Below are 15,675 nucleotides of genomic sequence, written 5' to 3' on the forward strand. Positions count from 1 at the left end.
TTAGCAATTTGGTTCTCTAGTTCCTCTACCCCTTTGAAATCCAGCTTGTATTTCTGGGAGTTCTTGGGTCACATACTGCTGAAGCCCAGCTTGTAGGATTTTGAGCATAACCTTGCTAGCGTGTGAAATGAATGCAGTTGTATGGTAGTTGGAGCATTCTTTGGCACTGCCCTTCTTTGGGATTGGCATGTAGACTGATAATTTCCAATCCTCTGGCCACTTGCTGAGTTTTCCAAACTTGCTGGCATATTGATTGTAGTACCTTAAGAGTGTCATCTTTTAAGATTTTAAATAGCTCCACTGGAATGTCATCACCCCCCCGGCCATGTTGTTAGCCATGCTTTCTAAGGCCCACTTGACTTTACTCTCCAGGATGTCTAGCTCAAGGTCAGCAACTACACTATCTGGGCTGTCCAGGACATCCAGATCTTTCTGATATAATTCCTCTGTGTATTCTTGCCACCTCTTCTTGATGTCTTCTGCTTCTGTGAGGTCCCTGCCATTTATGTCCTTTATCATGTCCATCTTTGCACAAAATGTTCCTTTAATATCTCCAATTTTCTTGAACAGATCTCTGGTTTTTCCTTCTATTATTTTCCTCTATATCTTTGCATTGTTCATTTAAGAAGGCCCTCTTGTCTCTCCTTGCTATTCTTTGGAAGTCTGCATTCAATTTTCTGTAACTTTCCCTATCTCCCTTGCATTTTGTTTCCCTTCTCTTCTCTGCTATTTGTAAGGCCTTGTTGGACAGCCACTTTGCTTTCTTGCATTTCCTTTTCTTTGGGATGGTTTTTGTTGCTACCTTCAGTACAATGTTACAAGCCTCCATCCATAGTTCTTCAGGCACTCTGTCCACCAAATCTAGTTCCTTAAATCTGTTCTTCACTTCCACTGTGTATTCATAAGGGATTTGGTTTTGATTGTACCTGACTAGCCCAGTGGTTTTTCCTACTTTCTTCAGTTTAAGCTTGAGTTTTGGTATAAGAAGCTGATGATCAGAGCCACAATCAGCTCCAGGTCTTGTTTTTGTTGATTGTATAGAGCTTCTCCATCTTTGGCTAAAGAGAACCTAATCAATCTGATTTCGGTATTGCCCATCTGCTGATGTCCATGTGTAGAGTTGCCTCTTGTGTTGCTGGAAAAGAGTATCTGTGACGACCAGCTTGTTCTCTTGACAAAACTCTATTAGCCTTTGCCCTGCTTCATTTTGAACTCCAAGGCCAAACTTACCTGTTGTTCTTTTTATCTCTTGACTCCCTACTTTAGCATTCCAATCCCCTATAATATGAATCTATATCTATACTGTATCTATATCTATTTCTATAGCTATAGCTATAGCTTTATATACACACATACATACTCCCAGATGTTAATTAATTAATTTTGCCTGTCTGCTCAGTAATTTTGCATTTATCACACACAGAGGTTTCAAAGCATCCCAGTCTACAGCGTACACAAAATACAACACTTTGCCATCCACTTTTCTCACCCCACCTTGCTGAAGTATCCCACTAACTCAAGTGACTCAGGGAGACAATACATCCATCTCAAGCATTTGTGTTTCTTGAGAGTTCCTCCCTGGTGGCGTCCTTCTCCTCTCTTTAGTATCCCCCACTTCAATTTCCTTTTAAAGTTTGACATGCCGTGACATGGCTGTCCACTTAACTTGTGTTCTTTTCTATTCCAGTCGCCTTGTCTATCCAGGGGTAATAACCTTTCTGATAGCATCTCTGACATTTCCCCCAGGGTTTGGACAGTTTATGGCTGGAGAGGTGAGAACACTGCTGTTTGTTTCTATGTTTACATATTATTTCCAACATATCTTCCTGGTGTCAGATTCCTGGGGACTGCCTGATCCAAAAATAGATCAGTTCCAAACCTAAAAGAATACAGTAAAACTAGAAACTGAAACAGCCATTGTGGTGCTGCCATTGGCACAGGTCACAACTGTTGCCGTTATTGTTGGGTTTGCTTTACTTTGAGGCTGAGGGTCCTTTCCTTTCCCTCCAAACAAAACGTTTGTTTGTTTGCAATGAGAAACTCATACCTCTTTGCTTTCTCCCCTTGCAGTTGATGCCGAGGGAAGCCATCAGCAGCCTCTTTGATAACTACACTTGGGTAAAGCATACAGAAGACCCCCAGATCCTGGGAAAGTCTGCTGTTTGGATCCACCCCAAAGTCAGTGTGTTTGTCATCATTCTTCTCTTCTTCCTCATGAAGGTACAGAGATCACCTGGCTGTGCTAGATGGAGGCCCTTGCATTCATTTCCCTTTAGCTGGAGCGTAGACCTTTAAAATCCTCAGTTGCTAGCAGAGAAATGTCATTTTATAGGGCTATATCACCAGATGTGCTCTTTTGGTCCAAGGCAAATGAACTGGCTTTACTAGAAGGCAATGAATGTAGATACAAGAGCATTTGATGGCAGTGTCATTTCTACACCATTTGGCGGACTCTCAGCTACAGGAGGCCCATTGAATTAATAGGAAGGCAACTCTCCCCTGTTCACTCCTAACTAATAGGAGTGCTGACTCAACATTCTAGCAACTAATTCAATGGGATTACTGTATTTTAGTTAGGACTAAGTATGTGATAAGCATAACACATTACCTCCATTTCTGTGTAGAATCCAGATGATGGCATTAACATAATGTTTCATTCTCAGGGTATTCACTGAGATCCTCCCATCCTGTTCAAACTTGGCTTGTGCTTATTTCTGCATGTTATAATGCAGCTGCAGTGCTTACAGGTTGGTCAGCTGTGAACTGGCCTAGGGACTCGGTAAAACTTGCACAGATTGTTTCTTTTGATCCCCTTCAAGAAGGCCTTTGAATACTCACAGGCTGGCGGGTACTGAGCTTTTCAAACGCAACAGTTGTGGTTTTCTGGTACCCTGAAATACTTGTCTTCTGTTATATGCATCCTTTTCTTGTTTCAAGGACTTTCAAAGATCTGAAGCATCAGATTGGCTGTTGGTATCTTTTAAAACAATCATCTAGTCATTCTAGTCTTGCATTGGGTGGGTGGGTGTATGGGAGGGGTGTGCTTTGGTTCCCACAGGGAAAAGATGCTAGTTAGTTTTGCAAAGAGTGCCTCAGAGACATTTCAGACAGATTTCAGAAACCTTGTGGGGGGGGGAACCACTTTTTGTGTTATTCTTGCAGTGGAGACAATAAATCTTCCGGGGTTTCAAAATTGGTTGTTGTGGGTTTTTCGGGTTCTTTGGCTGTGTTCTGAAGGTTGTTCTTCCTGATCTTTCGCCAGTCTCTGTGGCCGGCATCTTCAGAGGACCGGAGTAGGAACTCTGTCCATGCTCTGGAGTCCAGTCCTCTGAAGATGCCGGCCACAGAGACAGCCAAAGAATCCGAAAAACCCACAACAACCATCAGATCCCGGCTGTGAAAGCCTTTGAGGTTTCAGAATTCCTCATCCAGGTGTTTGATCTAGTTGAGATAGGTTAAATAGAAAAGAATGAGGAATGAGGTGGGCTGGCAAACTTGTAGTATGTGGTCCACAACTCATTGTAGTCATGTTCTTCTACCTGAGGTGAGTTTCATAAAAAATATTACCACCACCACCCCATCATATTTTCAAAGTTGGAGGGAAAAACAAGAGTGAAAACAAGAGAGACCACAAAGGGGCCCAACGGAGTCTTCTTTATAGGGGGTTGCCAGGGCAACTGCATCTCATTTCTTGAGATTTTAGGACCAAAGCCTGAGACCAAGGAGCAGGCCTTTTGATGCCATGGGATGGGCCCTCTGGCAGCAATGCTAAATGGCATGCCCTGAAGCCTGAACAAAGCTCAAGGGCTAGGATTGCCAGGTTGGCACCATCCAGTTCCTTGTAGCCTGAGACCTGGAAGATGGATACTAAAAATCTGAGTCTCAAGTCCAGAACCTAAGATCTGGCAAACTTGTCTGTCTACCAGTTGGGAGATGTTGGGGTTATTAGAAGTTCAGGGCAGATGGTTTATTCTATGTCACTTGTTGTTGTTTTGGCTGCTCTGTAATTTATAGCCACATGAATTTCTTTCCTTGGCTTCTTACATTTTACTAAGTGCCAAATAGCTTATTTATGACACTTGAAGGAAGGAAGGAAGGAAGGAAGGAAGGAAGGAAGGAAGGAAGGAAGGAAGGAAGGAAGGAAGGAAGGAAGGAAGGAAGAGGCAAGCAGGCACTTGGGGAAGGGGACCCGGAGAAGCAGTCAGAAGATGGTGGTAGGTACGTCACAGAAATATGAATTGTGACAGTCAAGACTGCATCTTATACTTGTCAGGCTCCTCAAACCATTTTTGACCAAATTCAGTGAAGCTGCAAGAGAAGCTAAGAGCATCCAGTAATCATGCTGTTGTCACCTCTCTCTTAGTTCTGGATGTCTGTCATTGCCACTACCATGCCAATACCCTGTGGAGGCTTCATGCCTGTGTTTGTGCTGGGTGAGTTTCACTATTTTCCTGCAGTTTCTAAGAACAGGATTTTAACAGCTGTAATTGTAACAGAAGAAAGATTTGGAAAAGGGATACATTCAGTGGTGGGATTCAGCAGGTTCGCACCAGTTCCACAGAACCGGTAGCTAATGTATTATTGGTTCTGCAGAACCGTTTGTTGGTCTGCTGAATCCCACCACTGATCCTGGCCAGTGGTGGGATTCAGCAGGTTCGCACCAGTTCTACAGAACCGGTAGCTAATGTATTATTGGTTCTGCAGAACCGTTTGTTGGTCTGCTGAATCCCACCACTGGATACATTACTATCAAATGATGCTTCTGAAAAATGATGAAAGCCCCAGCATTTCTCCCCATGAATGCCTGCTAGGGAATCCCTTAACATTTCCCCTAACTGCCAGCTATTCATTCCCTTCTCCTTACATTCCAGCTACTTTCCACAAACTCACAAACAATGTTCCACCCATAACTGCTCCTGTTTATCTCGTTGCACTATGTACTTCCTTTGGCTAGGTAAATCACAGGTGTTCAGAAGAAAAAGACAGACTAGGATTATGGAAATAATTCATTTAAAAGATCAACACATGATTTTTAAAATGGATTGTTTTAACCGTTAAACACTAGTGGTGTTTCATTTTTAACTAAAGACTAACATTTTGCTTTAATTCAATTTATTACTTTTGAGGAATATTGGGGGTTGTGCCATTTTCTACTATTTTAGTAATTTCTAAAATAGATAGAAGTAGTGAACTCATTGTTCTTGTCTGGACATTGTCTTCAAAAACAACAACAATGTAGGTTATTTGCTCAAAAAAAATTTGGTTTCTTCTTGACCTCTGTTACCTTACTGCTGACTTACAAGTGTTGACTGTTCCTGCCTACCAGCAATTCTGAAAGCAGATTATTCTCTTGTTCTAAGTAGACCTAGCAGACACAGCAGGATGACTAAAAACAACGAGGGGTGCACTTCCATTTGGGGGCTTGGGGGTATTTACTGAATCATCTCACTGTGGCTTTTAGGGGCTGCCTTTGGACGCCTTGTTGGTGAAATCATGGCCTGGCTTTTCCCTGATGGGATTCTCTTTGATGACATTGTTTACAAAATCTTACCTGGAGGTTATGCAGTGATTGGTAAGCCCTCCTGCCTTTTCCCTTAGTTGGAATTTTCAACTCCAGCTGCAGTCTAGATTGTGCTAACTTTCCTTGCTCTTTCCCCGTGTCCTGCAATTGGGAAAGGAGCGGCAGCTCTGACAGGCGCAGTGAGCCACACGGTGTCCACAGCAGTGATTTGCTTTGAGCTGACAGGTCAGATCTCTCACATCCTGCCCATGATGGTGGCCGTCATCCTTGCCAACATGGTGGCCCAGAGTTTGCAGCCAAGCCTTTACGACAGCATCATCCAAGTGAAGAAGTTGCCCTACCTGCCCGACCTGGGTTGGAATCAAATAAGGTAAAGAGCTGTCAAAGAGGGGCTGGAAGGGAGGGAGCATGAAGTGGCAGGATGATTAAGCTGATTTTTAAAAAATCAAATAAATTAAGAAGTGGTTCTAAAGTAGGTTGTCTCAGTTTGGGCACATCATATTTATTTATTTATTTATTTATTTATTTATTTATTTATTTATTGGACTTATATACCGCCCCATAGCGCTACAAGCACTCTCCGGGCGGTTTACAATTTTTAATTATACAGGCTACACATTGCCCCCCCCCCCCAGCAAGCTGGGTACTCATTTTACCGACCTCGGAAGGATGGAAGGCTGAGTCAACCTTGAGCCAGCTACCTGGGATTTGAACCCCAGGTCGGGAGCACAGTTTTAGCTGCAGTACAGCGTTTTAACCACTGCGCCACGAGGCTCATATGAAGACAGAATTCTCTGGAAAAGACAATAATGCTGGGAAAGGTGGAAGGCAGCACGAAAAGAGGAAGGAAGACCCAATATGGGAAGGGCTGAGTCCCTAAAGGAAGCCAAGCCATAGGCTTGAGTTTGCAAGAGCTGAGGAGGGCTGTTGACAGGACGTTCTGGAGAATGTTTATTCATGGGGTTGCCATATGTTGAGGGTGACTTGGCAGCACAGAAAAACAACAGCAACTTCAAAGTATTGCCTAAAGTATGTTGCATTCTGACATATAAATTAGTGTGTTCTATGCTAGTTCAAATGCATTGCCATATAGGGTTAGTAGAGCTAACTTGCATATGAAAAAACAAGGCCCAGATAGAGAAGTTAATTTTAGGTTTTCCAATTGACTTGGGATCAATCTACTTTGGCAAAGAGAGGGGTCCTCACTGGCTTTAGTCAGAGACTGGAGACAACAACTGGAACCCCCTATATGCTGATTGGAGATAGCAGGGACTCTGTCCTCCCTTCCAAGTTGGCACTTCTAGGAATTGGCTGAATCTCAGTTTAAAAGAATTTATATTCAGAGTGGAAGTTCTCGTGGAGGTCCAGATTTGTTCATAGATTTGTATGCTTTTATTGATATCAGTTGATGTAGCATAAAACTGGACTAGTAATTCCTGTGGTGGCCCCTTCTTCAACTCACTATTGCCTCCCAAATGCCTCCTGAATTTTCTCCCCAAACTACCACACTGTCTTAATAGCTATCACCCTCTCAGCTTGAACCGTTTTTAGGAGTAGTAACACCTATGAGTTCTATAGGATGGAGCCTCATAGAAAACTTTGGATTCTTTTGGTTCACCTTGGTGTTAGCTTGCAAATCAGAGGTAGGAGCTGCCAGTCAAGAATTCTTTGGGAATTGTCTTTCAGCTCACACCTCCTGCATGTCACTGCTGTTAAATACAATTTACAGGAGGAATTTCAGGTGGCTATCGGGCATTCCCCCGAGAAACCTCTCTCCAGTATTAAATGCCTCCAGTATTAAATATCTGGTGATGCTAAATCTCTAAGTTTATGATATGTAGACAAGCACACCAGAAAGTGTAAGAGGGCTGACCTTGCATACTGGCTGAAAATGCCAGTTGGTTCAGAATGTGTGACCCTCTCTATTAATGGGAGTGATCCACTAGAAGAATATTACTGTACATCTGAGCTTCAAGAATTGCAACAGTTTCCAGTTCATTTCTCGTTCCAATTTAAAGTGTGGACTCTGGATTTCCAGGGCCCACATGCCCTGTGTCTGGAGTATCTTGGGAAAGGCCTCTTCCTGGAAGATTCACTTCCTGGGGGCATCACTTATTAGATGAGGCCCTGCTCCAGTGCCAACTAAGCTGATATCCTGCAGGCAGACTCAAGCATCAACGGCATCCTCATTAGGGAGTGCTCTCCTTAAGAGAGATTGAGCTGGTTTGTCCACTTTCCAAGCACTTTTATCAGGCACCTGATGTTAAGTGGAATTGATTCTGACATGGCCTTTACTGTTATTTATTCATTATATTATATCATTGTAAGTTGTTATTCTGTTTTCATTGCTTGGACTGGATTGTAATTGCACATATGGCAGCTACATATGTGCTCTTCAGACAGAATATACATTGCCAAGAATGAATGTATGGCTGTTCCTTCTGTTTCATTTAATCCTTTTTCTTTGTTTCTTAACTTCTACCCACTCAAGCAAGTTCAATATCTTTGTTGAAGATATTATGGTGTCTGAGGTAAAATTCATTTCCTCTAACTGCAAATACCGAGACCTGCAGGATCTACTCCAGAATACTAATATCAAAACCTTTCCTCTGGTGGATTCACCAGGTGAGTTGTATGGAAAACTAGATCCCTTCCTTTCCTGCATGACCTGGATGTATTAATGGAGCCTTTTTAGTGGGTAATCCTCCCCAGATTTACTCTGCCCACCTCACTGCTTCTCTGCTTTCTCTCTCCTCTCTGATAGCACAATACTCCATTTAACACATTGCATGTGTCTGCTGTGTTTTGTGGATATTGCTATGGCTTCATCCACCGTTTTGTTCCTTGTGGGCATCCAATGAACACAACCAGAAAATCTGAGGAAGTCTGCAGTCCCCAGGCGAGACTCGGAGGTCCAAGAGCTCAGGGAAAAGCTAGTTTGGGGACTCTGTGTCTCCTGAGTGAAACTGTTCAAAATCATTGGTTTTTCACACAACATGTCCTGGTCTTGTTTCGAAAGGACAAATTTCAGGGCAACAATCAGATAACCACAGAAGTGGGCTTGGGTCTGCTCTGAATTTAAGAGTGATTATCTCCTAAAGGCATTTGTGTTTTGCATGACCTATTGTTGATAAGGGATCCCTTTTGGCATTTTTGATGGCTTATCCAGTTCTGCGAGTAAGACTGAGGAGGCTGGGGGTGGGGAACTGTTCAGAGAATTTGGCTGCAGGAAGAGCAAATGGCAACAGAAGGCCTGGGAGGCAGCAGAGTTTGGTCATCATCCACTTGGCACTCCTGACCGATGCTTTGAGTGAGATGGGTAGGAAGCTACAGTAGTCTGGTGTCAGATACACAGCAGCTGTTGTTCACTGTGTGTGAAAACCTCCTGCTATTTATGAAGAGCACGGAGGCTGATTTATTTGTAGAGGGGCTACAGCAGAGCTGGACAATACTGCATCAGAGTAGACTTGCTCTGTTGAGGTGGAGAGCCAAGAAGTAGGTTGTTCTGCTGAATGAATGAATGAATGAATGAATGAATGAATGAATGAATGAATGAATGAATGAATGAATGAATCAATGAATCAATGAATCAATGAATGAATGAATGAATGAATGAATGAATCAATGAATGAATGAATGAATGAATAGTGCTGGTGAAGACAACCAAGACCTTGTGGACATTCCTAGGTGAAGTATGATGTCTACAACTTTCACACCAAACACTGCAGGCCCCACCCTTTCCTATTCAACACAGTCCTACCTGGCACTCCTGCTATTCATTATCTGGACCCGTTTCAATCAGGCTTTTAGCTGGGCTTTGAGACTGTTTTGGTCGCTTTAGTAAATGACCCACACTGAGAGACTGGATAAGGGGAATGCAGCCTTATTAGTTTTCCTGGATCTTTCAGCAGCACTTGATACCATTGCCCATGACTGAGATTGGATCACCTGGCTAGGTTGCATATTGGAGACACTGCACTGAAGTGGTTCCAACCCTTCCTATCAGGACATACACAAAAGGTGGCATTAGGGGAACACAGTTCAACACCATGGGCTTTAGTCTGTGGCATCCCTCAGGGCCCCACCTTATCCCTATACTATTTAACATCTATATGCCTGTATTACTTGACATGCAATAAACTGAAGGCATCCAGGTCTACTGCTCGTTGTCCTCCAACATTGAGGAAGCAGTCAGGACCCTTGAACTTTGCCTGAGCTTGAGAATGGACTGGATGAGAGTCAACAAGGCAAAACTAAACCCTGATCAGAAAGAGCTGGTGGTGGTCAGTAGAAAGTCACATTTTGGAACCAAGATTCAGCCTGTTCTAAAAAAAGCTGCAATCTCCCTGCCAGGTCAGCTTCATAGTCTGAGAATGTATCCTTGATTCTGCACTCCCAGGTGGCAGTGATCACAAGGAGTGCCTTTGCACAATTCCAGTAAGTGTGTCAGCTTTGACCATTTTTGAACTGAACTGACTTAGCAATAATCATCCATGGCCTAGTTACACCACATGTTGACTAGTACAGTGCAGTCTGTGTGGAGTGACCCTTGAAGAATGTCTGGGATCTCCAGTTGGTGCAACGTGTGGCCGCTGCTAACTGGGACATAGTATTGTGACCAAAGGACCCCAATACTCAAAGACCTGTACTAGTTGCCATTATTTTATGGGATCCAATTGAAGGTGTTGCCGTTAACCTTTAAAGCTCTAAATGGTGTGGGGCCTGGCTATCTAAATGACCACCTGTCTTGTTATGAGCCTGTCCAGAAGTTAAGATATTCAGATAACAACATTTGAGAAGCTTGCATAACAAGCAGGAGGGAGAGGACCTTCTCCTGTGTGACTCCCAGACACTGGGATGCAGTCATTTCTGAGTTGTGATTTGTTTCCACTCCAACTGATTTTAAGGAGGGAGTAAAAACTCACCTTTTTAGACTAGCATGTACTATCTAACCCACCTTGCTGTGTTGTTTTTAATCTGCATCTTTTGCTGATTTAAATGTATTTGTCTAATTTTAACGTTTTTGCAGTGCAGCTGGTTAATGTGATTCTGAGTTGTTTTTTTACATGTGAGTTTATCTGTTTTTGTTATTTTAAAAGTTTGTAATGCACCTTGAGTGCTATCTTTTAATGGAAATGTAATTAATAAATGATAATTGATAATAAATAATAGAAAGGTCTTGATTTTGGTAAGACCTGGAACAAACAGCATTTTCTACGCTTCTTTTTAAAAATTTTTTTAATTAATACAACATAAACCTAATACCACACAAAAAACAATAAAAAATAAGATACAATTACACATGTGCCCCCATCACCTTCAGGACCAGCATTAAACTTCATTCAATCCATTTTCACTCCAAAATTTCATTGTTTCTTCCCTCGGTGTATACCCCTTACCCTCCACTCTTTCTTGCATACCCTCCATCTCTGTATCTGTCCAGATTAAGTTTTTATTACCCTTAATTATATCTGGGATATGTCTAAGGTGATTTGCTATATAATTTTATGTTAGGTAATCCAAGACCTCCCTTTTTGTGTGTAACGTACCATAATTTTTATTGATCCTCACTTGTTTACTGTATTTCTGTTGCAGTAACAATTTATCATTGTCTGCCACTCTTTCAGTTGTTTTTCTGTGATCCTTATAGGAAGCATCCAAAATATAAAGTTCAGTTTAGAAATATTTTTCATTTTGCATAATGCCACTCCAAACCATGAAATCTTTAGATTCTGATATTCTTTTATCCTTCCGTTTATTTCTGTTTTTAATCTATCCAAGTTTATTTTAATTATTTCTTGTAAATTCCAGGCGATATTAATCCCTAAATATTTCATAACATTTCCAATTTTACCTTCAAATATCCTACTCTTCTTACTTTCAGAAAATACATCCCATGTCAACTTGTCAACCATGGAGACAGGTTGCCAAGGAGGGCATATTTTAGATAATGTATTGTTTCTTTTACGGAAAGGAAGGTGTGCCCTGGAGTACTATACTGACTTTGCAAATTACAGGGGAAGATCAGTTAAGGAAGAGAAGCTACCTTTTAGAAGGTCTGTCCATTGCTATTGGTTTTATAGAAAATCTTCCAAGAGTTTTCAGAACTTCTCCAGACACAGGTGGAAGACAGCTGCTCTAGAACTTGTAGGGAAGGTCAGTAAGAATCAGATGTATGCCTCAAGATGACATCTGGTCTGTGATATGCCTGGAGTCTGTTTCTTGGGCTTCTTAGACAGAACAAGTTAGGAGCAGTTCCACAGAGACCTTGTCTTCTCTTCTTCCTGTAAGTTTGAAAGTCACCTTCTTAGATGGAATTTTAAACCCTAAAATTACATACAGGTTTGTGACCAGTGCCTCAATGGGATGGGGGAGGGCATGAACCTCCTGGGCTCAATGGAGCCCTAGTTCAATCCTCCACTGGATGACTTTTGGTTAGTACCTTTCAGCATGACTTTAAGGATGAAAATGGGGGAGGAGAAAAACCCTGTATCTTGCCTTGTAGACATAAGATTTTCAGATTGTTTTTAACCACATATCCCATAATGACCATTCTGGGAATTCCACCAGACAGCCAGATGCCTATAGACATCTAAATGTAGCTCACCTGAGAATAAGGCCTAATCTGGAAGGGTTTGTGGCCTAGCTAGGCCTAGCTCCACCTAGCTTCCTGTGCAGAAAGGAAGCTATCTCAGTGCTAGCTGGGATCTTCCTTTCTGCACAGAGAGCTAGGCCCAGCTGGGCCTCAGTGCTTTTCCCCCAAATGAAACACATTTATATGTTCGTAAGTATTTGTCTATTTGGTAGAATTCCAAGAATGGAGAATTATTGGATTTATGGTCCAAATGACATGCTTACTGTGAAATTCTCAGAAGACAGATGGGATAATTTTTAAAGTAACAAAAGTGCCAGGCAATGGATGTCATAGGAAGGCCCTGCTAGCCTTACCTTTACTTGTTCTTCTTTCTCTTCCTATAGAGTCAATGATCCTCATGGGCTCAGTGGAACGAACAGAGCTACAGGCCCTTCTGTCCAGGCACCTCAGTTCTGAGAGACGTTTGCACCTTGCCAAGGAGATGCAGCAGAAGCTGTCTGAGTCACCGTATGATGGGCACAGGTGGAAGCATGATTCCTTTGCTTTTGTAGATGAGGATGAGGATGAAGAGGAGAAAATGGAGGTAAGGAAACAGAGGAGAGAATGGAAACCAAGAGAAGTGAGAAGGAAAGAGTAACACGGAGGAAAGCAGGGGTGGAAAAAAAAAGACAGCTAGTGTAACATGCTAGTTAAGAAGAGATGTAGACCTGGAAATCGCTGTTTTGAATCTCACCTCTAAGGCAAACAAACACTCTTAGGGTGCAATTACACTGGATTTTCTGGATTTTGATTTGCAACCTATATCATGTTTGGAATAGCAATCAGTGCTCACACAGGGGCTGCAGATGGATTTGGGAGTTCACTCTTCATACTGGGTGCAATGCAAGTTACATTCTAGTCTGCAGCCCCTGTTTTTTTTTCTTCTTCCTTTCTTTGATACAGAAGATCAAAAATCTGAACAGTAATTTTACAAAAAACAATATAATGTCAAAATGATTCCATAACAGAGATCACCAACTCCCCCTTCCAATCTGTTACCATTTTCCCTTACTTTCTAATAACACGTGCAGGAATTACCTCATCTCTGGTCACATATAGTTTTAAACTATTGGCATGATAAACTTTTAAAGTCCTTTCCCAGACCTGCGGGTTCAGTAATTAACAGCATTAAGACTTTGCTTCACAATAAAAAAAACCTTCTCACATAATCCAAAGCATACTACAGTATGTTTGATAGGACTCAGGACTACCACCCGATCCCCCACATTAAAATAATGGTGCTTTGCTTTTGCATGTCCTCCTGCTGGGCCTGATCATCACACCTCAACTGCCTATATCACTGAAACCTCACCTATGGGCATGCCCCCCCATCTTTACAAGAACATATCACAACAGGAACATATCAAAAAGGGAACATATCACAACAGGAAAAGCCTGCTTGAATTGTTCCAGCTTGACCTAAATAAGTTATTTGCTCACTCCAGCTAACTTTGCCCGACCTCCACTTAATCTGCTCTCTGAAGATAATGACTATCTCTCTTGTAGGATTCCTATAAGGACTGTTTATGCGATGTCAGTGAAACATTGTAGGAAGCAGCAGCAGATCAAGGCAAAGTTTTTCCTTAAAAGAACTAATACTTAAGCTGCTCTTTCTCTTGCAGCCTCCTCAGCAACCGGTGTTTATCTCCACTTACCCTGAAGGACCCAACGGCCCAGTGACCCTACATAAGCCACCGGTGCCTCAGGAACATCCAAGTACGTAATCAGCCTGATGTTGTGGATTTGGGATCTGGGGAACATCTCGGCCAGTGGCGAGAAGCCTGCTTGTTCTGTGGGGAATACAGGTGGAATAGGGACCACTTGCAGGCTGCTGGAGTGTGGGCTGAGAATTCTGCTGCCACCTCTCTTTGAGGGGAATGTCAGCCTGTGAAGTGATGGTAAAGGAGCCGCTGTCTCTGTAGGTGAGCAGAGCACAATTTCAGTTGCCTCCTGATGACTCAGAATGCAGATCTCTGAGCTAAAACACAAGCTGTGACTTCTAGAGAGACTTGCCTTTATCCACTAAGATTCTAGATATTGGAAACATGAGCCGCATGCAACCTGTGAGCTCTATGTGGTCACCGGGATCATTTTTGCAGTCCCCAGTGCCCCCCACCCCAGGCCTCCCCACATCCCAAATGTTTCCAAAAAACATTTGTTGAGGAAAAATTATTTTTTCTCAGGAAGTCATGGGGTTCAATTTACCCTGTTCCAAGGATCTTCACTTCCTCCGCCTTCCATATTTCCCCAATTGTAATGTTAAAATGTTTCCATTAGAGGGTTCAAGGTGTTTTTTTTCCCATATAAATATATTTTTAAAGATTTAAGCCCATTTTTTTCAGCTAACAAAAAATTGTTGTCTCAGCCTTTATCCGTTCCCCCACAATATGCAGATTGACCTATTTGGTCATATCCCCTCCCCCTTTAGTCTCTCTTCCTTTGTGTCGTGATTGCCAGCAAATCTAAAAAATTGCCTTGATCAGGCTGAGCTTGCCGACCCCTATTTTGTCGACATTCTCATCAGGCCAGTTGTCTGTTAATTGACAGTTGACTGTTAATGTCTCTTTTATCTTCGCCTTCCAAGCATTGACTGCAACTAGTAGTGATGGTGATTAGTCCAGAAACTCAGGACCTGAACAGGATTGCAGCAATTGCTGCGGGAATTAAAAGTTGTAGATGGCAAGAACCAATCACTTGCAGGCTGCTTTAAATATTACAGTTTTAGGTGCATGCCGGAAATGATTTTTTATTTTCCATGCATACACACATAAAGTATGTATGCGACAAACGGGAGCTATGCTCGGCAGAGTGCTGGGTTCTTGTGGGGAGGAGTTCTGGGAGAGATACCATACCACCTCCCTTGCGTGAAATGATCCTGAGGATGCTAGAATACCAGCAGGTTGAGAAATGGAGCATCAGAATCAGATTGAGTTTTCAGCCCCTGCTGAGAAGCATCTGGTATCCAAACTGTGACTTGAGTAACAACCTGTCTAATTCTTTGCAAAAGGTGCCCACTGAATTTTGGGGATTCACTGCCACAAGATGTGCTGAAGGGCAGTAGCTCACACAAATCCATGGATCATAGATTGATTCCAGAACCGACTCTGTTCAGTAGAGCTTGATCCCAAGTAAATGTGCATAAGCCTATAGATTTATTATGATTTTGCAAGAGTGTGCTTTTTTTCCTTCTCAAAGGGTGGAGCTTTTAAATGTGCAGTTTCTGTGTGTCGTTTACACAGTTTTGTGGGCTGGGGGTGAGGAAAGCCACATGTTATTGCTTATTCATTTGTAATCTTCCTGTCCCTTTCACCACTTCTTCCATCTTTTTTTTCTTGCTGCAGAAATGTCTGTTAAGGAGAGAAAAAGCAAAATAGCAACCTAATCCTTTGTAGGGGTAGATAGGAAAAAGTCTGGTTAAAGCACAGTGCGAGTAGCTGTCCTGTGTCCGGACAGCTACCTGTGCTCCTTCTTTTCTGTTGCATGTTGTACCTTTCTGGTTTCAGACTTCTTCTGTGCCATA

At 42.4% G+C, this 15,675-nt stretch overlaps 1 protein-coding gene across 1 annotated transcript in view; it reads left to right on the forward strand.

Annotated features, from left to right (window-relative positions):
• CLCN1 (chloride voltage-gated channel 1) overlaps positions 1–15,675 on the forward strand; it is an 81,938-nt gene that overhangs the window by 47,178 nt on the left and 19,085 nt on the right. Inside the window, exons 11-18 of the mRNA XM_078384078.1 lie at positions 1,688–1,772; positions 2,071–2,220; positions 4,364–4,433; positions 5,462–5,572; positions 5,678–5,891; positions 8,013–8,146; positions 12,500–12,699; positions 13,778–13,871. Of these exons, the coding sequence (XP_078240204.1) occupies positions 1,688–1,772; positions 2,071–2,220; positions 4,364–4,433; positions 5,462–5,572; positions 5,678–5,891; positions 8,013–8,146; positions 12,500–12,699; positions 13,778–13,871 (1,058 nt within the window). The remainder of the gene's footprint in view (positions 1–1,687; positions 1,773–2,070; positions 2,221–4,363; positions 4,434–5,461; positions 5,573–5,677; positions 5,892–8,012; positions 8,147–12,499; positions 12,700–13,777; positions 13,872–15,675) is intronic.

Source organism: Pogona vitticeps, chromosome 2 (genome assembly GCF_051106095.1).
Source record: "Pogona vitticeps strain Pit_001003342236 chromosome 2, PviZW2.1, whole genome shotgun sequence".
Taxonomy (NCBI): domain Eukaryota; kingdom Metazoa; phylum Chordata; class Lepidosauria; order Squamata; family Agamidae; genus Pogona; species Pogona vitticeps.